The sequence below is a fragment of the Eupeodes corollae genome, chromosome 3 (genome assembly GCF_945859685.1).
Source record: "Eupeodes corollae chromosome 3, idEupCoro1.1, whole genome shotgun sequence".
NCBI lineage: Eukaryota > Metazoa > Arthropoda > Insecta > Diptera > Syrphidae > Eupeodes > Eupeodes corollae.
Genome location: NC_079149.1, coordinates 7033218 through 7060245, shown reverse-complemented (window position 1 = coordinate 7060245; position 27028 = coordinate 7033218). Strand labels below are relative to the sequence as shown.

At 29.4% G+C, this 27028-nt stretch overlaps 1 protein-coding gene across 1 annotated transcript; it reads left to right on the top strand.

The window, feature by feature from the left end:
- Positions 1–9420: 9420 nt before the first annotated feature.
- LOC129952607 (facilitated trehalose transporter Tret1-2 homolog) lies at positions 9421–26639 on the top strand. Its single transcript, XM_056065292.1, has 6 exons — positions 9421–10797; positions 22293–22428; positions 22502–22693; positions 23279–23427; positions 25293–25452; positions 25519–26639. The coding sequence occupies exons 1-6, from the start codon at positions 10633–10635 to the stop codon at positions 26307–26309; spliced, it is 1593 nt and encodes a 530-aa protein (XP_055921267.1). The 5' UTR covers positions 9421–10632; the 3' UTR covers positions 26310–26639.
- The last annotated feature ends 389 nt before the right edge of the window (positions 26640–27028 follow it).

Sequence of the window (27028 nt, the reverse complement as noted above, 5' to 3'; positions counted from 1 at the left end):
TAATTGAATATAGAATGTATATTAAGGAACATCCTTGAAATCAAGTAAACGCAATTATATTAGTATATTAAAAAATAACATAGAATACAACATTGTATGTATGACAATGAATAACTGAACGAAAGTAAGCAGTTACCCATTTAAAGAACAATCTTTTAATTGGTATTTGAGTAAAACATCGAAAAAAATAGACAACGAGACAATGTAACTCGATTCCTTGTGGAAGTTTCCTTTACTTGAAATCTTTTATCTTCAACTGTTAACCAAACAAAATCAAAAAAAACATAGAAAACACAACATCACAACTTAAAGTTAACACAAGTCATAAATATCACAATTATTGAGCATAATTTACTAAATATAAGATTTAAGGTCGGTATAAGATCAATCCATTTTCTTGAATCGATTTGCTTCCTTGATACTTAATTCAGAAAACAGCAAAAAACATAGAAAACCAAACACATAGTTTTTGAATTGTCACATTGAAATGCCAAACTATCAAACAGTAACATGTTTGAAAACCTTTTTGTACAGAGTTTTGCTCTGTTTAAAGCAAAGTACGTAATCAGAAAAAAACATAGAAAGTACATCGCACCAAAGTTTTAAATTGTCAAATACATAAATGTAAAAAGTGCAGGTTTAAGACTACTTTATCGCATTTTCTGGAAGATTTTTCGCTAAAAAGACAATAAAGTATTAAAGACCCAAAAACATAGAAAAAACTTCGCCCTAAAATATTAAATTGTTAAACATACAAATGCAAAAATTTCAAGTTTAAAACTATTTTATCTCATTTTCTGAAAGATTCTTTGCTTAGAAAACACTTAAGCATAAAGACCCAAAAACATAGAAAATGTATCGCCCAAAAATTTTAAATTGTCAAGCATACCAATATAACAATTTATCAAAAATAACAAAGTACCAACAACATAGAAAACATTGAAAACCAGATTTTAAGTTATCAAACACACGAATGGTAAATATTTTAGCAATTAACCATTCTCGACGCTTTTCCTAAAAAAATGTATGTTCATTTAAATCCAGAGAAAACATAGAAAAAACATTTTAAGTTTTCACACAAAATTCATGGCTTATTGAGGGTAAGTTCTAACATATAAGATGTCATACTCGTTCCGTGGGAGTATTTCGCTTGATGATGTTTGAGTCAGACCTTTTATAATTTTGTTCCGGATTAATTTAAATATATCCCATGGATCGTGACTGATTAATTATTATTTATCTCACATCTCGGTAAAAAAAAATATATACAATTTCTAATAATTATTACTTAAAATTTCATACATCACCAATGTATGTAAAAAACGAGTTTGTCAATTTAAAGATGCATCACAAGCTTCAAGGTTTTAAAATTGACAATCTTAAAGATTCAGCTTACAAGATCTTAACAAAGTATAAGATTAGTGTGAGAGCTTATCATTAGACTTTATGGGTTCGTTACTGGAATGATGGAGTAACGAGGAAATGTTTATTAAGCTTTTAAACACGCTTTTTAAATTTGTTTAGAAGACAAACATAATTATAAGTTCATTAATAAATTAAAAACAAAATGATTAAAGTATCTTAAATTATTTGTCATTTGTTATTTTAACGAAAACAATATTGGTGTTGCCTTTTTTTTTAAAAAGCATTTAATAAAAATAAGACAACAAAAAACAACATAACACATTTAAGTTAGCAACAAAACATGCAACAAAGTTTTTATTTTAAATATATTTGTTACTCTTAATTGACCGCTTTGTGCACACTTGCCTATTTTTTTTCTAAATGTTTATAACCAAAGCAATTAATATTAATCGACTACCATTCTCGATGTCAATTGGCTTGCGTCACTATTTTTCTCTCTATTCAAATAAAAAATAAAACATTTAAAAACTACATATACATATGACTGGCAACATTTTGAGATGAGATTTTTTATAAGAATTGCTTTGTTTTTGATACTAATTAAAAAAAAATGTCAATATTGTCTCGGTATCGTGTGAAATAAGTTAAGTTTTGAGAGTATATGTGAATTTTTGAAATTAATTTTACTATAATTAATTCAAAAGCAATTAGAAACAAATTATGAAGTATTGTATGACAATCCTTAGGAGCCAGTTGTAGCTATCATTGGTTTTCATCATATAGGTACCAATTATTGGATTTTTTTGACAGATATCATTGCAAATTTTTTCTGATTTTCTGATTGGAATCAAGCACTTGAGGTTAAAGTTGGTCAGTGAAAAGAAAAGTGGCAGGCGAGAGCGCAAAGAAAACGAAACACTTTCAGCTGAACGAATTTGTTCAGAATTGTTTAATTTTAAACCAGCTGTTTATTGAAAAAGATTTAATCATTAAGAAAATAAGAATAAACTAAAAGAAGAGTTTTGGGTTTACTAAAGTACTTTTTTTTTGTTCAGTACAAAAATTCTACAATTCTAAGCTTCATTTTCATACCAAACATTTTCAATTTGACTCTCTTAATCGCTTCTAAAGATTGAAATAAATTTTCAATGATGAAAACCCGTGATATCTATAAAAGGCCCCTTAAGAATTTATGAATGTTATTACAAGAAATTTGACGAAATTGAAAATTGTATATATTTATGTTTATTTGATTTTTGATAAGGATGTGTACTTGACCTTAACTTCACACAAAAATTACATTTCGTTATGGTTATCTCCTTTTGTAATCAACGAAACAATAGATAAGTTAAAGAACTTTTTATTGATTTTTTTGTTGTAAAAATATAAAATTTGATATTTTAGCCACAAGAAGAAGCTTCGAAATAAATTCTTCAAAATCACTATTTCCGTCTATTTGGTATGAAAGGGAATTGTGTACATTTTTAAGCATAACATTTCATAATTAAAAAAAATGTTTATAATTAAAATTAATTTACTAATTTATTAGATTTGTCTGAATAGTTTTCTTATATTTTAATTTTCTTAATACTATTTTTGAAAGCAAATATTGGTATAAGTGAAAAACAACTGGAAACGATTCCAATTTGATAATTAGTATTTGTATTCACATTAATATGAAAGCTTGATTTTCATTTAGAATTACTTGATTTTATTTAATTGTTGTAATGTTATGTTATAACTGAAATATAATCAGGTGCACAAACTAATGATTGGTATTTCAGAAACAACTTTTTCTGAATTCTCCATTTTTACAATTAACTTTTTTAATTCCTCGCTTATAAAAAGAATTTGAGCCTTAAATAACTATACAATTTATGTATATGTATTAAGCATAGTTTTAAGGTTTCCATTCGATTACAAAAGAAAAAGTACTCTTACGCCAAGCACCCTTTTGGAAAAAAACGAGAAAATAACTTAATTTAAATTTAATTAATAACCTAAAAAAAATATTGTTTAAAATTTATTTTAAGATTTAATTTTATAGCATAAACTAACGAATGGAACGAATGTTTTGAAATATGTCACTTTGCTTTTGAGGGGACTGAATTTAAACTATAAAAATAAAAAGAGAAATGCGACAACTCCCAATCAGTGCCCGTCTGTCATTTTTTTCTTGACTTTAACAAAATATTAATAACAATTTTTTATGTGAGATTCAAAAATTTAAACTAAATATCTTCTTCTTTTTTCGCATAATATTGAGTCGAAAAGCATCAGTTTTTGTTATTTTTGTAGATTCTCGTGTTTGTAAAAAAAGTTTTTAATTTAATTTTTCTGAAACACTAACTAAAAGTTAGCAACAATATTTTGCATATGATATTATCATGAAGTTTGATTTCAATATCTGTTTTGTTTCCGGAATTTTGAACCGTAAACCAATTTCTACCAATTTTTTTTGCTAAAAAAATTATCTCACTTAATAACAAAATTTTGCATAGAATAAATACATTTTCAAGACAATACTTTCATCTTTTATCGAAATTTTGGAAACAAACATCAGTTTATACCAATTTTTTGTAGACTCTTATTTTTTGTAGGCTCTTATTTGTTCTAAACAAAACTTGGCTGTTGGATGTTTTTCAAGTTTGTATAAATGTTAAAAACAATGTTTTTATTAGACAAATAGTTTGAAGGTAAAATATTTAATATTGGTAAGATATTCGTGTCGAAAATCATTTATTACCAACTTTTAGTATTGTTTTTTTTTATTTGTAGGTTTTTATTTAAAAAAAGAACCATTGCTTTGGTTTTTCTCATAATTTTACCACATATCAACAAAAAAACTATGCCAATAATTTATAATTTGATTGAAGTCACAAGTGTTATTCGTTTGTGCGATCTATGGGGTCAATCAAAATGTTCACTATTTTATTAAAATAAATAAATTGGGTGGCACAACAGTCCGTTGCGAACTAGGGCCTAGTGACTTACAACTCTTAAATATTCCTGTGTGCGAGCACTGTTGTCAGGGATTTTATTACTATAGAAAAAAAACACCCACTCAAGCTTTTTCTGCATTTTTCGATGTCTCTATTGGTTTTAGGGATATGGTATCCCGAACGTCAGTCAGTACAAACCCACTTCCAGTCATATCTATAAAAAGCTTTGATTTAGATTCTAAGGACCTTGACACCTTTAAAAATTGTCAAAATTTTAAATTCTACAAATTAGACCGATTACAATAACATCCTATTAGAAGTTTAAAACGCCCCAAAAGTTTTGTTTTCAAGATCGGAATTTGCTTTGAGTTTGGTCGAAACTTAGTTCAGGTATAATTTGCCAACATTTTCATGGTATCGGTACGATTGACCTCAAACAAAAATCTTTTGTAACGAATCACTTTTAAAATATTTCATTTAAAAAAAGTCGCATTGTTAAATATCGCATAGCAAAATTTTGCTTTTTCAGAAAAAAATCTCGCTAGTGTATTAATGCTCACTGCATCAAAATTTCGCAAATCAAAACCTCGCAGCAGAATATTCATAATCATAAGCAATGTAAGGCAGATCTATAATTGTAATAGAAATAAAATATTTACTAATTCTCGTTCGAGTTTATAGGTTGCCAGATTTTTATGCGCAAGATTTTGATAAAAGAGATTTCGTAATGCGTGATTTTTTAATGCAGTTCATACTGTGCCAATAAGTTAAAAAAGCTTAAGCGAAAATCGTGTTTTTAGTTTCACATATTTACCATTTCGTTTATGTTTCATTTAGTCTGGGTCCCATTACTCTACGACAAAAAATAGACGTTAAATTTAAAAAAATCAAAGGAGCTTATGCTATAATGGACAAAAAATGCATTTGCACAACAGCTTATGTCTATCTTGAGCCAAAATTGATCAAAACAAAAATAAAATATATTTTTTTGAAATAGCTTAAGTCCTGATATAAGCCCTTATTTCAAGTGGAAATCAAAAGAAATCATTGCTTAAGTCAACATAAGTTACTTAAACCTACGAAAATTGAATCATTTAACAGCTTATGTCGAAATAAGCTATTTCAAAAAAAAAAGTTAGTTTCGAACCGAACTCAGTTTTATAAAACAGCTTAAGTCCACATAAGCCATTAAACTACTTTAAATCGCTACAAAACACATGTCTTAAGACGACCTAAGTTGTTTTTAGGAATGCAACGGATTTCTTCTGTGGGAATTTAAGTGATGTTGCAAATAGAATCATTTGTAAGAAGTTCGTCCAAGGGTAAGCTGCTCCTTTAGAAAATTTGGCCAAAACAATATTTTTATTTGATTCTTTGTTTGATTTCTGTTTACTTCGTTCGTATATATGTACTAGCACATTTCTAAGTTAATTTAAATTATAATAACGGAAAGTAAACACATTAAAAGATGAACAGATCAAAAAAGATACTTTTTATGGCATTAAAGAAAGATGCCCACCAAAGTTCAATAATTAACGACAAAAGTGAAATTGTAACCAAAGAAAGAAAAGGTGAGTTTCTCATAAAGACAAGATTATTATGTTACGATTTGTGAAGCATTATAAAATAAAATAACGATATTTCTGATATATTTAGTTGACGACGACGTCGAATTTTTATACAGTCCAGTTGTAAATGAAACAGCTTCAATAATCATCTTATGGAATAGAATTTGATGTTGAGAATATATCTCGATATTTTTCAATTTTTGATTATGACGATGATGATGACAGCGTGAAAGATCCTGACTTTTCTCTAAGTTCTGAAAGCAGCAGCATTGACGGTAGTTATTACAGCGAAGATACTCAGCAAAGTCGCAGCTCTTTTGGAAAGAAACTTATGTGGTAATCAGGAAATATCGGTGAGTAATAGTGTTTGTGAAGGGATTATTATACCCGAAGATCAATATGAACATGTGAAAGAAAGATGAACTACAAAAAAATCAAAACGAAATACCGGAAGAGCCTACACAACAAATTCTGGAAAAGCTATTAAAGCCAGAGAGTTTAAGCCTTCAGTGGATTGTCGCATTAAGTGTAAGACAAATATTTATGAAGAGGACCAAAGAAATATTTTTCAAAAATATTGGTCACTAGGAAACTACAATCTGCGACACGCATATGCATGTGGTCTGATTATTGTTTCTGAAACGAAGACAAAAAGGAACGCAAAACATCCTAAGAACCCAAGAAATCGAAAATTTTCAAACCAATACTTTCTAGAAGTAGAGGGAAAAAGAACACTCATTTGCCAAAAGTGTTTTCGCTCAATTCTGCCTGAAACAGAACAATTGGCTCCCGGAAATTACGCCAGAATTTTTGTTTGGAAAAAAACGCCAGAAAATGTTTTCTGCTTCAAAGTGGAAAGAGAAGCAGAATTTTTTGTGGAAAATAAGCCAGAAACATTGGAAATTGTGCCAGACAGAAATGGAAAACAAAAATAGAAACCAAAATGGAAAATAGGCCAGAAAACCAATTGATATATTCTGGCCTAATTTCCTAATATCAATTTGGAAAAAAAGCTAGAAAAAATTTTGAATTTTAAAAGTCGCTACTTGGTCAATATTGTAGACATTTTATCACAACAGAAAAAAACAGCCCCTGACATGCACCCGGGGGGGGGGGCGGTCGCTGGCGAGGCGCTGCCATAAGGTTGCGGACGCGGCGCGGGCCGGCGTGGTTACTAAAGTTTTCAATAATTTTTTTTATTTGTAACAATTTATTTAAAGAACAAAATATTTTTACTAAATGTAAACTTGCAAAGTGTCTGCTACGATTTTCCGGCAGCATGGACATTTGTAATTTTCGTTTGAATCTGCAACTGCTTGAGCTTGCAACTTTAAGTTGCACTCCGAGCATATTTTCATATGTCTGCACGGCAACAACACAACGTTGCATTCTTTTTTTTCACAACGTCAAGTGTCAATGATGAATTCGCGAAAGCAACTAAACAATAATTCTTACAATAGATGATAGAGACAAAGAATGTGTAGTAAAACTGTTTATTTATTACAACAATTTATACAAAATATCTACAGATTTCTGGCGTTTTCCCTTAAACATAAAAAGGAAAAGACGCCAGAAATTTTATTTCCAAATATTTTTTTCGTGCCTTTTTTTCAATTTTGTAAATGGAAAAAACGCCAGAAAATGTTTAGGAAAAAATGCCTGAAGTTCCGAAATTTTGCCAGAAAAATTTGGGATTTTTTCCTAGGAAAAAAAGCCAGAATTTTGTACGAAGAATTTTCTGGCGATTTTTCCAAAAAAAATTCTGTCGTAATTTATTTTGGCGTAGTTTCCGGGAGCCAAACAATTTATTAAACAAGTTGTTTAAAAGAAGATCAATTCAGCAGGAACAACGACTCAACCACAAATAGAAATCGAGATCCGGGAACATATCAACGCTTTTCCAGCTTATGAATCACACTATACGCGAAGAAACAGTGCTTGCAAATATTTTCACAGTAATTTGACGCTTTCAGCGATTTATAGATTACACTGCGAAAAATTTCAATCAGTAGCTTCACTTTCGAAATTTTCAAAAATGTACAAAACTGTGAATATAAAATTTAAAAAGCCCTAGCTTGATACCTGTCACAGATGTGAAGTTCTAAAAACGAAAATAGAAATTGGAGCAGAGGGAGAAGAAGCCCCAAGTCAATTACGAAAAGAGCACCACAAACTAGCTGACCTCGCATACAAAAGCAAGAACACTTTGTTTTATTGCAATATAAATGTTTTTGTAAAAATAAATAGTCAATACTCACTTAATTTCGCAAATTGTTCTTTAAAAGCATTGTTCCATCAGGAATTAGGGGCCAGTAATAGCTATCATTGGTTTTCATTATTGAAACCAATTTTTGTTAACAGGTTGGTAGCTATCATTGAACAAAATTTCGTAATCAATCAGTAATTGAGATTAAAGTTGATCATTGAATGTAAAACTAACAATATAATCTTCCAAACTATAATAAAATCAAACATCAGCTGTTCATTGAAAACGATTTCATCATCGAAAAAGAAATAAAGTATTTATTTTATTGAATCAAATTCTATAACTCAACAACAAACTCAAAAACAAACAAATTCCCCTACTTATACAATTTTTTTAAATGAAAATTAAATTTTTGCCAAATTTAAAGTTTCCATACATACACAAGAAAATCACCTCTTACACTTGCGACCAAATCTTATATTGAAAAAATGTCTAGTTCCCCCGAAAACTCTACACAAAAAAGCGTTTTCAACATGACTTAACAAAAAACGAAAATAAACACTAACCATATTAAATTGCGTAGAATTATGCAATCTCTACCGGCAACTCACCGCACTTGACCATGAACCAATAATATTATTTGTATTTAACCTACTCACGCTTTTCATTCATGCTCATTGATAACAGCCATGATAATGAACTTCATTTTTCAAGTGTCATCATCGGTCATCGCGTCTCGCGTCGTAATCTATCGTTACGACGTATTCCGTCTGTCAATAAAAAAAAAAAAAACAAATCTAATTCCTTCCTCAAAACATAAAAAAGAAAAATAATCAAAAAACAATCGACTGCCACTATCTCTCAATTTCTTGGCAGTTGCTTCGAAACGAGGTGACTGTGCCAACATGCTTCGTCGAACTTGTATACTATACATAAATATTGTGTTGTTGTGTCTACCAACCATATGATGGCTGGCTAAGCAAGAGCACATTTTCTGAACTTAAATTCCCAAACCATATTTCTCTTTCTTGACTCTTTAGTCAATTTTTCGCCATAAATTCCGCTAAAATCTGCTTTGGTAAGAATTTTTTAAAAATTTCGCCCAAAAAAGCAATTCTCTTAATTTTTGAGCTAAAAAAGGAAACAAGAAGGAATTCACTTTTTGCAGTCGGATCTCTCAAAATAAGACTCGTGTCGTAAGTCGTGACGTTACTGCCGCGGCAAGGGTGAGGATGAGGGTGACTCTTATGACTCTTATGAGTTAAGTTCAAATTAATATAGAAAATTTTGGCAGTCTTTTTCGCTGTGTTTTTCTTGTAAATGATTTAGTACTTTGCGATCGGCTGGTAAGATCAGTTCCTTTCCTTGCTTGCTCTGTTCTCGGTCTCAACTCGTAAGAACTGTACAAACTTAAACTTTAAAAAAAAACCTGTGATCATTCAACAAATTATTGAACCCAGAAGCTCGCTCCTCGAGATTTCCTTGAAATAAACTAATAAAAACCAACAACAATAAAATAAAATTAAAAAAGAATAAGAATAAATAAAAAGTTACGCAAGACATTTAGTTGCAGTTCCAGTGAGTTACAGCTTGTTAACAACAAAGGCAACAACAACAACACAAAGCAAAAGTGAACCACCAAAGCCACTTTAGGCACGTTCCGTACCTATTGCATATTGCATGTCATTTTTTAGACTTTGCCAATCAATAAAGCTTACTCCACTTGAATTGGAAGTGCCATTCGGATTGCAAGTCGCCGCTAGAACGTTACAATCGGTTGTGTAGCCTACAGCCTAGCCTAGCGATAGCGAGTCGGCATAGTTAAGTTAACAAACATAGCAACATTTTGTATAGAGGCAAATTATTGCTTTGACACACTGACTTTTTCAGTCTTTTGGTCTTTTTGCTGTCAACGCTCCTGCTGCCAGCTGACGTTCCCACCGTCTCGCTTAGTCGTCGTTGCCTTCGTCGCCGGTGATTTGGCCTTGAGAATTCTCTCACATTAGTTGTGCAATTTTGTTTATTTTTTTTCTAAAGTTTTAAAAAAGAAAATAAAAATATACAAATATTTTCGTGCTTCATTAGGTTTTTTTTTTCAGTACTCAAAAAAATCTTAATTTTATTTCAATCCTGTCATTTTAAATTGAGTGTTTTGAAATGTTGTTTCATGTACTTAAAAATATGTATATGTAAATAAAATATCATTTAATCATTAATAATAATTACTATTCTCGACATATTCCAATTTTGTGATCGTGCGCTAAGACTTCGCATAAGTTCTCAATTCGGGGTCAAATTGAAGTTTAAATTGAAATTGTGTGTTCGAGGAAGCATTCTCCTTAGCAGAGATTAATTGCCTCAAAGTGGTTCTTCTTGAATAAATTTATATTTTATCGATCGCATAACTGATTTGATTGAGTGTGTTGTGTTGTTTCTTCAGTGTTCTGTTCAAGAGAAATATATTCCATAAAAAGTGAAATTTTGATTAAAAACAAAAACAAAACAACAACACACAAAATTATTATTTAAAATAATATTGATTGACAAAAGAATGCCTTCGTATCGTGAGGACGAATCGGAAGTCTTGCAGAATGGAAAATCAAAGCCTGATATATGCTCAGGTATTGGACTACCCCCGTCGTCGCGGTTGTCGGTGGCGGCGTCAAAGGAACAAGATAAACCACTGGGTGAACGGAAAAAGGCTGTTCTAAGACAGGTGAGTGTCTTGACTTGAACAAATAAACATTTAAATTGTTTTAAAGGTTATTTCTTTTGCCTAGAATTAAAATAGAAATTGTTATAATTATTAATAATTAATATTAAACCACGTGCATTATAATTTGTGAAAGAAATTGTTCATAACTCTTGTTGATAAATTAAGTAATTTGAAAAAGTTTTCAAATCTCAAATAGTTCGATATTTTTTTTGTGACATACAATACACACGTTATCCTTTTATCGCATTTAAAAGTTTAAATTTTATATTATAGCAATTTATTGTGGTAGTTTCTACAAGTTAAATCAATAGTAAGATAAAAAACAGTTGTTTATAATTTCGATTTTAATTAAATGATTAACATGATAAACATTGTTTTTGCTAAAGTTAATGTTCAAATGCAAAATTCTTCTTTTCTTCATACGAAAAATAATAACTGTTAAAACGACTGTATTTTATCTTATTAAAGTTTATTGAAGAAAAATAGAAAAGTATTTATTAATCTCAGTTTACGGTTCCCCTACGACCCATAAGAAAAACAATATACGACTTTTAGATCAGGAAATTTAAAAACAATTAAATGCTCCTCTTTCAATAGAGTATCTTTAAAAATAGTACGTTCATTTTAAGATTCAAAAATATCCTTGGAAAATAATTATATTTTCAAAAATTTAAGTGCCATTTACTTAATCGAAAAGCGACAGAGTGACTTTTAATTAAAATAATTTTTATGCTTATATAAATATGGTTTTAGAAAACATTTTTGGTATTTTGACTCGTTTTTGAGATATCTAATTTCGAATCAAAAAATAATGTTTTTATTTAATTCCAAAAAAAATGTCCTTTTTTTATTATCAAATATTATTATAAGTTATCAGTTCATTAGTTTCTGAGAAAAGTTAAAAAAATAAGAAGGCTGGGATGCGACCAACACTGATAACTTCCCATCCCGTCTGTCTCGCTTAGAAGCTTTCTGAGTTTTCGTGTTTTGTTAAAAAAAAGTTACTATTACTATTCTAAAAAAAAATAAAATAACCAACAATATTTTTGATTTCAAAATCAATTTTTGTGAACGAGATTTTTAGTCGTTAGCCGATTTTTACCAATTTTAATAGCACTTCTCAAAAGTTTTTATTTCTTTTATCAAAAAATAAAAATTGGATTAATGAAATTATTATGAAGTCAATAAATTCTATTGAAAGAAAGAAAAGAGAACCGAACATTAATTTTCAATACGTTTGCGTAATATTTTTTGTAGATTTTAATTTTGTATGAACAAATTGTATGTTAGATTTTTATAAAAAGAAATTACTGAAAAATGTTGAAAAGAACATTTTTTATAAAATAAAATTAATTTAATCCTATATCTTAAATTTTTGAAAAGATATTTGAGTCAAAATTCAATTTTTACGAATTTTAAGTAATGTTTTTTTTTCAAGTTTTTATTTTTATAAAAAAATGTCAATTCGATTTTTCTCAAAATTGTATTGAATGCCTAAAACAATATTTCTTATAAGATAAAATTAATTTGAAGCTAATATTTTTAATTTTTAAAAAGGTAATTGAGTCGAAAATCTATTTTTACGGACTTGATCTAATGCTTTTTTAGGTTTTCTAACTTTTATAAATTTGTGTTTAGTTATTTTTTTATTTGCAAAAATTGTCAATTCGATTTTCTCAAAATTTTACCGAAAGTTGAAAAATGTTTTTATAAGTAAAGATTAGTTGTAAGCCATAATCTCAAAGTTTTGAAAAGATCCTTGAGTCGAAATTCAATTGTTACCAACTTTAAGCAATGTTTTTTTAGGTTTTAATTTCTTATAAAAATAAACTGTCAACTCCATTTTTCTTAAAATTTTCCAAGATATGTTAAAAACGTTATTTTTCGTTGCACAAAATTGTTTTGCAGATAAAATAATTTTTTTTTTTAATGTTCGAGGTGACAACTTACACTTTTTTTATTTATAAAAAAAAACGTTAAATGTATTTGTTACATAAATATATTTGTTTGATATCACGTTACAATATATAATATAAAATTTAAGTCTCACGTTTTCACCTTTTTTTAAATTGCTATGGTCCTTTCTGCATCTTTCTACATTATTATCCGTATAACAAAAATTGAGCTATGGACGACGAAAAATACGTCGCGAACGTACTTACGTACACACGCACGCATAGACATCTTTCTAAAAAAATCTTTTATTTCGACTTTACGTACCTTGAAACGTCGAGAAATGTAAAAATTTTCAATTCGTCAAATCGGACCCATTACAATAACTTTCTATAGGAAGTTAACAACGGTTCTGTTGTCAACGGTGAAGTTAAATTAAGAAAATCACGTTACGTTTTTTCCAAATTTTTACAAAAAAATGTTGTTATGTTTGGCGTTTAGAATATTAATAAATGTTCAATTCAAATCTGCTTAAAACCTTAATTTCCAAGTTTAAAAACAATCGATCTAATGGTTAAGGCTGTAAGAGGGTATTCAAACATAGTTTAAATAAGCGAAAATATTCTTCTTCTTCAAATGTTTATATCAAGGAAAAGTTCATTCGAAAATGGAAATAGATTTTGAAATAATAACTTCTTTTGTTTTCACCAGGAATTGAACACTTATACCAGTTTCTGTAATTGTTCTGAAAAATTTCCAGTTTTTGCCAACTTTTAAAATCAACTTTTAAGAACCAGAATTCAATAACGCATAAGAAGAACTACCAGACAAATTACATTGGACTTAGAATGATCAACTTAAAATTAAATTGTGTATAAAATGACCTAACAATTTATCACTTAAAAATAGTTCCTTTTGTATTATAAAATAAGTGCGGTAAACTGTTTTGAAAATTTAATTTTGATTTGCACGCAATCAGCGCTGCTAGCGTCGTTATGCCTAAATTGCCAATCTTCATTAAATCTACTAACTTTTGAAACGAAACATTTTTAAAGTTAATATCTAATTTACCAGTAATGATCGTTTGGATTTAAGAACGGTAGGAATGTCATATTGATATTGAAATCACCTTCAATAATTTCTTCCAAAATCATAAGGTTAGTTTAATGGTGTATTTGTAGCCTATTAGCTCCAAGACAACTCTGTTAAATGTTTTACTTATTTCTTCTTCCAATTGTAATTATTTCAGATATAAAGAAGACATAATTGACCTTAAACAAAACTTTTGTACCAAACCCAAAACCGAGTTTTCGTCAAAAATTAACCGGAAACCTGAGAATCGTTTACGCTGAATACTTACACGTTTGACATTTAAATTTTTCAACATGGACTGTCATCGATTTGTAAATAAAAGTTTATTTGTTATTATTTGTGAAAATATAATGCATTCTGATCAATTAAAAATGATTTTAATATATAAAAAGAAAGTTGAACACAATATGTTGTATTTTCGAATTATTTTTGCTAAACAATTTTGTGTCTTTCACAAATTGTTTCAACATAGAAACCGTCCTCCCCGTTCTCGTTACCTCACAGTTTTCTTTTCTTATTTTTTTCTTTTCTCGTCCATGTTCTGTAAATAAGAAATAACAAAAACATTAATTCTTATTATACGAAATCTTTATAAATGATATTAACTACTTACCACAGTAAGTAATTAATTATACTATTTTATTTAAATTAAAACTTCAGTTGTGGTCTTTTTTAAACAAAGTTTCAAAATATCAAAGTAAAATATTTATTTTGACAGTAGGCATCAGAGCTGTTTTGTTTACATTTAGTTAAGCATTGAATGTTTCGAAAGGTTAGTTTGTTTAATTTTTAGTATGTTTTATATAAAACTATTTGTTTATAATTCCACGAAAACCGGATTTTGGGTTTGGTGTAAGAAACCTAATACTAATATATTTTTTTTTATTTTTTTGCAAAAGAAATATATCATTTTTACTTTTGCTTCATCAATAAGATTCTTTTGGTAAATTATGTTTCATAAACTGGAAAATTGAAAAAAAAATTGTAGAAATTTAGAAGACTATTTCTCCAAATTGTGCAGAAAGGGTTTCATTAAATGATAAAGTAAACAACTGTGTACAGCAATTTTTTTTTGGATTTATTTATAAGAAAACCAAAAATAATTTAAATAAGTTGTTTGGAACATAAAACATTTTTGAAACAGTTGTATCTACAAATTTTGAAGCATTCAATTCAGAAAATGCTAGTTTTGTCATAAAAAATGCATGTACGATTTTTCCTTCTTAAGGCTATACTTCTGAGAGTCTAAAATATGATTTAAACATTTTGTTTTTATATTAACTATGTTTTATTGGTCAAATCAAATTAAATCAGCTTTAAAAAATAAAAGAACATTTTTATAATCCTGCAGCATATAAAAGGAAAGTTATGTTTGTACTTTTTTTTTCAAAAATTGAAACTATTTAAGATCTTATATGTTTTGAATTAATTGTAAGTAGTATAATTTTATCTTGTTATAAACCTCTGCAGTTGGCAACTGTAATAACTCTATTTTATTCAGTGTCAATAAAATGTAATTGTGGGTTATAAAATAATGTGAATGTGCTGCACTTTGTACAGAACCTTTGTTTCTGGGTTATTTGAAGTTTCACTTTTCTTAATCTTTGTTTTTTTGAATATATTACGCAATGATGTAATTTTATTGCAGTCATTCTGATTTTAAATGTATGTCTATTTATGAGACAGATAAAAGAAGGCGAAGTCTAATGAACTGGGAAGACATATATTCAAATAAAAAACTCAACAATAAAATGCCTACATTTTATCTCCAGAGATTCAAATAAGTGAAAGGAATGCGAAATAAACTTATTTCTTATTTGTTTCCATTTTCTTATACAAAAAAACTCACAACAAAACATTTGAATAGTTCAAAATTTAGTTAAGTACACATAGACGACATTAAAAAGTCCTCCTGTTTTGATAATTGATGATTATTTTATTCAAGACATTTCTCTTCAATAGAAAATAACTACAATGTTTTGTCTAAATTTAGATCTCTTAGTTAAATAAATCCTTAATACAAAAATTATTGACTTCTATTATCTTGCTTTACAAAAAAAAATCAAAAGTATTATTTTCTTTATTTTTATCTACAACACACGAGTCTTTTAATGGTAGGTATAATAATAGTCCTGAAATCATTTTTTTACGACATGACATCTAAGTACACAACACACCCAAAAATTTAAAAGAAATCAAAATAACACATTGTTTTATTGGATATGAGAAAGAGTTTGATTTATTACGTTTATAATTACTGGCTATTAACATAATTACACATATTAAATTGTTTGATCAGTTCCGAGTTCTATTTTAAATGTCTAAAAGATAACATCGTTTTCATTCTTAATTTATATTTTGGGCCATATGGATTCAAAAAATAAATATAAATTACGATAATTTCATGATTAGGTACAAAAGAATTTATCTCTTTTTTTTTGACATATATTGACAATATTGGTTTCATGTTAAACACAAATATTAACATTTTATAAAATAGTTTTGATCGCAAACATCCTTTTATTGCAAAACGTTTAAAAATCTTAAAACTTAAAATAATATAAGGTTTATTAACAATAGGTTTCGGTACCAATATTTAAGCAGACGTATTTTGACATTTGTCAAATAAATACTTTTTCATTACTTTAAATTTTATAAAACTGCCTTACTGATTTTAATGAAAAATGACAAGTTTCGTATTCTTACATCATTTTGGGGGTTTTTTAAGACTAAACATAATAGTAGTTCAAAACCATTTTTTTGTAAAAAAAATCGAAAAGTGGAATTTCTTTAAAAACAAACCGACTTAGTTTTCTGCACAAGCTCTTTTATTGTCTTAACATTATTTGATGATCAAAAATGTTTTTGTTTGTTTTTTGGATTTAAAAAAAACATTAAACATTTTATTTTTCGGAACTTGATATCTTGAGAGTAGGTTATCACTTTTTGACAAAATTGAAATGTTAAACGTATATTAATAAGTTCTAAATACCTGCATACCAAAGTATTTTAAAACTAAAAATGCAACGTTTTTTATAAATTTCAAATACAAATTTAAAAAAATATTTTGTTTTTAGAAACTAAATGGCACTGTCCGGATACATGAGCAAGTTCGTGCTACCCAGTAGTGTTTTTTTTATTTTTCTTGGCTTCTTTGTATATAAAAAATATATTTTTGTATTACTCCAGAACGGTACTCCCCAATAAAATTGTTGATTTGAAGGCATTATTTTTCTTAAATTAATAAAACAATTTGAATATTTTTTTTCTGAATAAGTTCTTATATTGTCTAAATAATATTTGGTTTAAAAAGAATATGTATACATTAAGGGTGGAGTGATAACGTATGAACATTTTTTTGTTCCCTTTCAGTGAGTTCATGAAACGTACAAAACATTGTTTACCTGTCTTAATGTTTTGAGGTGCCCCAACAGAGATACAAATCAATATAAACGTTTTTATTAAGAAATTAATTAGTAATTAAATATTAAATTGTTTTTTTTTTTTTGTATCAAAAGAAGGAAATGTTAATAAAAAATGTTTTTCTACTCAAATATCTTTTCAAAAATTTGAGATAATAGCTTCTAACTAATTTTTACTTATAAAAAATATTGTTTTCAATACTATGACAAATTTTGAAAAAAATAGAATTGACAGTTTTTTTACAAAAAATAAAAACCTAAAAAAAAATTATAAAAGTTGGTAAAAATTGATTTTCGACTCAAATATCTTTTCAAAAATTTTAAATATTGGCTTCAAACTTATTTTATCTTATAAGAAATATTGTTTTTAACATTCGATAAAATTTTGAAAAAAATCGAATTAACAGTTTTTTTTTTACAAAAAATAAAAAATTGTACGCAATATTTTTAAAAATTGATACGAGTACATAAAGACAAACTTTTAAGCAAGACAAATCGACAGACGGGATGGGAAGTTATCAATGTGGGTCGCATCCCAGCCTCTTTTTTTATTTTCTTCTCCGAGCATAGAAATAAGATTAGTTTCTGGGTGACCGAAATATCCATTGCGTTAGATTACTTTGTCAATGATTTTCCTCAAATTCAAGTCTAAATATCGGCTCAAACTTATGGTTTGCCACAGGTGCTTAACTCGGTTTATACAGGAGAGATTGCATTTTATCTTAAACCACTTTGGACCAAAGACTCTCATTATGTACGTGGCTAATATCACCAGCTTTTCTTGGGGATGCGTTTTAGTAGCATATATCCTTTGAATTCGAGTTGCTGTTGTAAGCCATCTAGAACGGATTAGGGGTCCAGGTTCAATATTAGCCAAATCGGAATACAAAATACCAGTGCTGAAAGCGGTCATTATTGTGGAGATATTTCTGGTCGGTACTCAAATCGTTCTTTGTAATTTCAGTTAACTGCGTAGAAATGACGGTGAGTTGGACTATTGCCATATTTTCACGTTTTAGTAATTGAGTTCCAATAGCACCTGAAAAACTTTCAGGTCCTGTAGTTTTCCCATCCAAATGTAGCAACAGATATCGCAGTGGTAATTCATTACAATGCAACTGGCATATAAACCACTGTAATGGTTTATTAATTTCTTCTTCCATCAAACGAACAATGCCACCTTTAAAACCTGTATTCACTACTGTTCTATCGCAACCAGCATCAGCTATTTCGCTCAGTTTCACTGATTTGGATTAAGCAGTTCCCAACTCACACATGACATGCCCAAAATAGTCAATTCCAGGCTCCGATAAAATGACATAATGATCATCTGCTACTCTTTTTCTATAAAATTTACCATTCTTTTGGATTGTAACCAATGTTTTATCCTTTCTGAAATCAAAATATATACCGCGTAGGATTTTCTTGTGATCTGAATCTTGTAAGGCCGATCTGACTTCAGCTCTTTCACGACGCAACTTTGAGCGATCAATGTCACCACACGAAGCTATAATAGCGTAGGCTCTTTCAGAAACTCCAGTCCGATCGCAGGCAAGGGCTTACAATGGTAAATGTAATCTATTTCTTTTTTAGCGGTGTAGCTTTTTGTTTTTGTGTTTTAGGGAAAAGATTAGAAGCTATGCTCTCACTCGAACTATTGCTTTCGATTGTCGAGTCATCACGTAAAAAACGAGTACAACACGGTTTGTCAACTGTTTTTCTGTTACGCAACACATTTTATTTTTCTTGTCTTTCTTCTTATTTCTTACAGTTGCAATCAAAATTCACACCCCCTATCATCATTTACTTACTGATCTTTGATCGAGTAAAAAAATGTATTTCTTCTTTGGGAACACGGTTGTCTTTTAAACAGTTACAATTTGCTATAAGTTAGCATTTGCAACTGCTAATATCAAATAATTTACGGGACTCAGTGACGAACTTACTAATTTTTTCTTGGTAGTTTTTGTTTGTTTGACGTCCTTGATAAGGTTTCATTAACGTCCTATATATGTCGTGATACGAACGAATAAGTTGAAATATTCGCTTGAGTCTAACAGTTTAGAGCGACGCCGCGCCGATGCCTTTTGCCAAATTTCCAAGACTTCCTGAGCCAATCTTTCAGATATTTCATGAACTGTTGGCTCTTTTGTTGTTTTTTTCAGGCTTATATTAAATGAATAGATAATTTTTCATAACGTCATTGTAAGTAGCTTCTCTGGTAAACCAAACACAGCACAGGTCATCGTTAATCGGGTTTCGACTTGAGACATTTTTAAGAAAAAAATGTATGCTTTGCTAAAGTATCGCAATATTAATACTTCAACTTAGAACAGAAAATTGAAAATATACTCTTACATGAAGGTTTAGTCTTAATATTCGTGTGAAAATCAAAGCGTTTAACAAAATAAAAAGTAAGCTCGCAAAGTGACTGAATGGCGATCGAACAACGTTTGAAGAGAGTTGTGAAATTACCTCCCTCACCACACTACCCCCTCAATTTAATGCCTACAGTTCAAGGTCAATATTTTCTTTATATTATAATAACAGACAACACTGAAAATGTCATTTAGTGTTTATACGATCTTCTTTATTTTTTGACCAAATTGATGAATTTCTTCAAACTTAATGATGTTGGGGCACCTCTAAATATTTGATGTGCCAACTGAAATTTAAGGTGTATATTTGTGAGTTAAGAGAGCAACTTTTCGCAGGCATTCCAAAGCGATTGTAATTTTTTTTTTAATATAAATATTTCATTTTTCAAAAATCGACAAGTTAAAAACGAATCATTATTTTTTTACGAAATTGTAATGTAAAACAATAAATCATTAAATAACTGCATACAAAAACTGTATTAAAAAAAAACAGCTCTACGATGAGAAAATTGTTCTCTTTTTTGAGAAATTAACAGCCAGTTCCTTGAAAAAGTTCTAAAATCAATTTAAAATTCCATCTTTTCTTCACGTTCCATAATTTGAATAATTAACCACTTTCAAAGCACTTCGTAGGAATTTTTGACTTACAATTCTGACATTCATTCAAAAAATAACAGTGAATGTTTGTCAATTTTAATTTGGTGGTAAACTATTTTGCAATTAAATTCAGTTTATAAATAAATCGTGGGTACAAATTAATTAATTAATATATGCGGTTAGAATATCTATAGACCTTAAGGTTGCACAAATTGAAACAGGGTCTACAGACCATACATCTTTCATACAACGTCCATAGACTTTAAGTGACCGTGGCAGGGATAAATGGGATGCGTTGATAAAGGAGACACAAGGATTTTTTTTTGAAATTTTTAAATTTATTTCTACAATAAATATGATATGAAATATGAACATAAAGTCTAAACAGACGGCTTGTCTTCTCTAAACAGGCAAAATGTCAAATTATTTTTCTATATACATATAATGTTCATGGACACAATACTCCTTTGAGATCTTTATCCGTTTTACGACATAAAGCTTGTGTTACACTCAAACGAGTTGGACTTGTCTATGCCTATAAATTTATCTTATAAACATTTATTATCATTGCACAATGCACATTAAAAATTCTGTGACCTGAAATTTAATAACCTCATATTACTCGGTCATTAAAAGTTTATAGAATATAAAATATTGCTTAACAGAGTTTAAAAATCCTAGGATGCAATAGTTCCCTCTCGAACTTGGATTTTAGTCAGAGTTCTAACGCTTGAGAACTTGGTAAAGAAATGAACTATTTTTGATACATAAGAAAGTACGAGTCATGCTCTTTATCTTAAAACCTTTTTTAAAAATTATTTTTTGCATAAAAACTTAGGTCAGAAATTTCTGGTTTAAAGAATTCATTGGAAATACTTGAAACAATCAATAAAAAGAACATATTTTGAACTCTATCATCTTAAACAAAACACATTTAATAATTCTTTAAGCTTAAGCCAGGCCAAATTAAATTATTAATAGTTTTTTTTCCTCCATTGAATTACCTGCTGTTAAATAAATCTTACGCTATAAAATGATTATACGAGTACCTAAACCAGCTGTTTGAATACAAATCGTTAAGTAAATACTAAAGTTCATTATAATATCAAAACAGAATGCAAGTCTTACATTTGTAAAACAAAACAAAAAAAAGCAAAGTAATTAAGCATTCAGCTGAGTTTGAATGCAACAAAAGATTCGATAAGTAAATTGAATCTTAAAAAACGAGATGTGTGTAGATATGAAAACTGTTTTCCGTCAATAAAAATAATTCATTCCAGCATTGTTTTATTTTTCACTGTTTAACATTAATTTGTATTGATTTACAGTAGAACCTGGAAGAGTGCCTCACTTTTTAAGCACATATGAGGCTTATATGCAGTTCAATAAAACTCGTGTTAGTGCACTTAGGCACACTGTATTTGAATGAAAACATTTTTTTTTAAATAATAACAAACTTCACCATTGTACTAGATTAATATTATTATGTTTGGATTTTTAAACATACAGTTGTAGTAATTTAAAGATTTTTTGAAGTTAAACTCGTTAAAATTATACAAAAGAGAAAAAATTTAAGAGGGAAAGATAGTCAAGCGAATGTGTCTTATATGATGGTTTTTAAATAAAACAATAGAATCGAATATGTTGCTCAGAAACAGTTAAGATATATGCACTTATCTAGGTTTTACTATAAACTTAAATAACTCCGAATAAATCAATCAGTACCTCAGTATAATAATTCATATGTTATTAATTTTAATTTATTTTAATTTTAAGTCGGTGCTTAAAATAAATGATCTATTAAAATAAGTTGTAATTAAAATTATCTACAAAACAAATGTCAAGGATTACGCAATGAGATGTATGATGAAGCAGTTTTAAATTTACAAGCTAGCCTTAAGCTTAATCGATGCTTACCAATTTAATTGTAATCTATCAAATTTAAAAACATATGTAAAAATTGGACCAGATTTTGTAGGCAATACTAAAAGATGAGATTTAACGTTCGCAGACAATTTTTCACAAATTAATTAAACACTCAATTATTTTTATCACAGTCACGTTAAAAAGCTACTACCTCATTCCAAAATTTCTTTTTACTTTGCCATTTTAGACCCTCATGGTGATATTTGCCAATTCTGGAGTAATCGGCTCTGGATTAGCTGTTGCAATGCCTGCTGTAACATTAAAACAATTTCAAGATGAAAATGAACAAATCTACCTGAATCCATCAGAAGCATCATGGTATGGTAAGTAAGTCTTGTTTTGATGGTTTTAAAGTTCTTTCTTTTCTTCATCTTACAATTTATTATTTTTTTTTAGCTTCAATAAACACAATGGCGTGTCCTCTAGGTGGTATGCTAGTTGGTTATTTACTTGACAAAATAGGCCGTAAACGAACAATGCTGGTTAATAATGTAATTGGTATTATTGGATGGGCGTTAATAGCTGGAGCATTCCAAAAAGATAAGGACTCGGCTTTTATTCAAATACTGATAGGACGATTTATAAGTGGTACGTATTAAAAACAGCATAATAAAAATCGATTTCTAAATAAAGTTTGTGGTTTGAAAATCGTTTATCAAAGTCTTAGGTTTGAATTTTTCTATGTTCAATTGAAATTTTGAAAATCCTACAAACATTTCATTAAGTTCAAGGTCTTGTTAAGTTTAATAATGATACTCAGATAATTCAATGAGACAAGAAATAGACTCAATTTTTTAATCGGATTTTAAATGAAGAATTCGAAGAAACATAATTTAGTATTCATCTGGAGAAATCTTACTTATTGAAGTATAATTAACTCAAATTTCAAAATTTTAAATAGAATGAACGAGCTTTATGTTAAAATTAGTTTTGTATTTCTGTTATATTAGCGATTTTATCACATTCTAAAAAAAAGTGGAAACACCTTTTCTTTTTCCTCATAAATAGAATCTTGTCCTATAAAAAGAGAGTCGCAAATTTCTCATGATATCGAACAGTTTCAAGACAAATGTTTTCACTCTTTAAAAATGAGAAAAATAGCGAAAGAAATTCTAATTATTTAGCTGGCTATATTTTAATCAATTTTGTTTTTTTTGCATGGTCAATTTCAAGGTATCATGATTGGACTATTTTGTTCTCCAACTGGAGTTTATGCAGCCGAAATTACTTTACCTAAAATTAGAGGGAAACTTCTTTTGGGTACAGCTGTTGGATTATCACTTGGAATATTGTCTATGTATATTTTGGGATATTTCATAAGGGTAAGTTTAATTTATTTTATTTATTTCACCTAAGAGTATGAGATATTTATATTTTTAAGGGTTTTTTAAGCTAACTAAATTCATGAATTACTTTTTGATGGATTTCCAAATCTATAATTGATATATTCAATATTCAGTTACAATTTGTATAGTATTCAGTTTTCAAAAAATCTTTAAAAGTTCTTAGATTTCACATAGCTTAGACTAATCTTAAAAAAACGCTTAGAATTTATGCTAAAAAAAGTAACAACTATTAGAAATTAATTTGTATTTGTGTTACAAATTGAACGTCCAAACAAGAGGAATTCTTCCTCTTCATCGGTTCCTACGCTCGTTGTCAATGACACTAAATTTGTTAGCTCTTTAGAGAAAGCTAATCTCTTTGCTAGGCAGTTCCTCGCCAATTCTACGCTGCCAGTGTAGAATTGTGTTATGACTCCGCCGGTATACTTGAGCGAGTTAGTGGTTCTATGGGACCAATTTTTTTCGAACTCGTACTGTGGCAGGAGTGCTTAAAAATCTCAACATTCAGAAATCCGCTGGTCCGGATGGTATCCCCGATATTGTTCTGAAGAGGTGTTCTTCAACACTGTCAAAACCACTGCGTAAGCTTTTTCATCTGTCCTACTCCCCAGGTCTTGTTCCGGGCGGATGGACAACTGCATTTGTCCAGCCTATACCGAATCTTCCTAGCCCTATAATTACCAATCGATTGCACTTACGTCCCTTCTCTCCAAGGTCATGGAAACGCTGCTACAGTATCAGCTAAAGAAATATCTCGAAGATCGAAAGCTTCTTAATGACCGCAAATATTGCTTTCGTAGCAATAGGTCCACTGGTGATCTCATCTCACCGAACAGTGGAGCAAATCATTACACCGCTTTGGAGAATGTAAGGTTATTGCACTAGATATTTCTAAAGCATTTGATAGGGTTTGGCATCATCCTCTTTTTTTGAAATTGCGTGGTTTCAGTTTTCACGAATCCCTCCTTCATTGGATTAGTAATTACTTTTCGGATTGTTCAATACTTGTAGTATTGGATGGGTTCAAGTCTGAAAACCACAAAATAAAAACTGATGTGCCCCAGGGCTCTGTTCTATCTCCAACACTATTCCTCATTTTTATTAATGATCACCTGTCTGCAACTTCTAATCCAATATTGTTCTGCTGACGATAGTACTCCTAGCTTTTCATATTCGTTTTCAGACTCACATCCCTCTTCATCGGATGTGGAACTACAACGAAAAAAAATGATAAGCTCATTAATTCCGACCTTAATATCATTGTACAATGAGGATTAAAAAACCGCGTGGAATTTAATGCTTCGAACACCCAATGCTGTGTTACCAATCACCTTTTGTGGAACGATCACATACGAGATGTAGACAAAAATGCTGCAAGATGTTTGATGCAAGATTTTGTCACCCCCTCTGATCTGGCTGTTATCTACAAGACTTTTATACGTCCAAAGCTTCTGGTAATGCCTCATACATACGTACTGTCCAGTGCAGAGATTCGTTCTTAAGCCGTATTACGCAAATGTGAAATGCCTTGCCACACTCTGTCTTTCCGAGCTATGGCAATATTTAGGAATTCAAACCCTTTTGCACTGACACCTCCACACCGATGATGATCTAAAATGATATACTAGTACAATAAAATCGATATGCCTCAGGGTTCCGATATGACTCCAGCATTTTTTGTCGGTTTCTAAATTTTTAATTAGCTATCATTTAATTATGATATTGATAAATTGTTTGATGCTGATTGTCATTCAGATTTTTGAGTTTTCTAGATTTTTGAAATATTAGAAGAATTTCGATAGAGTTTATTTTAGTATTTAACAATTTATTTATTATTTTAGGATAGTTGGCGTTTGATATCCACAATATGTCTGTGTTATCAAATACTCTGCTTCTTGCTTGTAACACCAATGCCAGAATCTCCAAGTTGGTTGATGCAGAAAGGACGAAGTGAAGAGTCTAGGAAATCTCTGAAGTTCTTCCGTGGAATTGACAAAAATGGTAAATTGACGAAATTTTATTAACAACTCTTCAAATTTGCTTTAATTTGTTAAATATTTACTTTAGACAACACAACATATGAAGAATTTGAAGCAGAATTCAGTCAAATCAAGAAGACCTCACAGATAGCTGCCGATGATGGAAAACAGTCTCTACTCACTTCAATCAAAGAGCCCGAGGTCTATAAGCCACTCCTGATTATGTTGGGGATGTTCTTCTTCCAGCAATTCTCCGGAGTCGTGGTTGTAGTTGTATATGCTGTACAAATTGCCGTAACGGCCGGTGTTAAAATGGATCCTCTGTTGTGCGCCATTTTCGTTGGCCTCGGACGAATTCTCACAACATGTTGTTTGGGTTACATCCTCGAGACCTGGGGTCGTCGGCCCGCCGGAATGGTGTCTGGTTCCGGTATGGCCACTTGTATGTTACTCATTGCAGCTAGTTCCTGGTTTCCTGTGATCTTAGACCACGCCCCCTTCTTGCCAGCTGTTTGTATTGTCTTACAATTTATGTTCAGCACAATGGGTCTGCTAACGTTGCCATTCTACATGATATCCGAAGTTTATCCTCAAAAAGTCAGAGGTGTCGCATCCGGAATGACTGTGTGCATTGGTTTGATTATGTCGTTTTTAGTACTTAAAATCTATCCATCCATGGTTGATGTCATGGGTAACGAGAATGTTTTCGCGTTTTATGGCTTAGTGTCCTTGCTAGCAGTATTTTATATTTATTTTATATTACCCGAAACCAAAGGTAAGAGTCTATTAGAAATCGAGGAGTATTTTAAAACAGGGAAATTTCCAAATCGCAATCAACCCATCGAGAATGAAATGCAGGAAGTTTTTATTAAGAAATAAATTTAAGTCAATAAATAAATGAGTATTATTTTATAACGAATAATTTTAAAATAAGTAGATATGAAAAACGAAAAACAAGGAAAGTTCAAAGCACAATGAATGATAAACATAAATGAAGAGAGTTCTCAAAAACAAAAGACTGTAGATAGAAAAAGATTCAGAAAAGAAAAAATACAAAAGTAAAAACATATTTTATCTGATTTGCTTGTGATGATTGTAAATAAAATTATGTTTATTTTGTTTTGTTTTAATATGAAGAAAAATAATTATAATTCTTACAAAAAAAGCGCAAATAGAAAAATAAAATCCAAAACTGGAAATTTTGAAAATGTTTTTGTTTTATTAATGTTTTAAATAAATAAAAGAATTTTCTTGAATTTAATGCCATTTTATTTTTATTCTAACAAATGCACAATTAAGTCTACAGTAAATTCTACGTTTGCTACGAGTTTATTTTTTTTGTTTAATTTTCTTCCTTTTTTTTAATATGCAGGTAAAGATTATTTTTGATTTTGTTTCCAAAAAATTGCCTTATATTTAATATTATAATATATATATTTAGGGAGGTACTCTTTGTATATATGTATTTATATATATTTTGTTATTATTTAATCCATTGACAATTTGTAAGTGAGTGAGTGACAATAATACTTTTTTTTTGCATTCGTTGTGTTTCAAAAAAGTTTTTGTTTTTTTAAACTTAAAACATTTTAAAATTT

What these genes read in the sequence shown, in the direction of transcription:
- LOC129952607 (XM_056065292.1), top strand. Translation starts at nt 10,633, where the DNA reads ATGCCTTCGTATCGTGAGGACGAATCGGAAGTCTTGCAGAATGGAAAA. An exon ending in AAAAGGCTGTTCTAAGACAG is followed by an intron (nt 10,798 to 22,292) that starts GTGAGTGTCTTG and finishes TTGCCATTTTAG; the next exon opens with ACCCTCATGGTGATATTTGC. An exon ending in GATAGGACGATTTATAAGTG is followed by an intron (nt 22,694 to 23,278) that starts GTACGTATTAAA and finishes GTCAATTTCAAG; the next exon opens with GTATCATGATTGGACTATTT.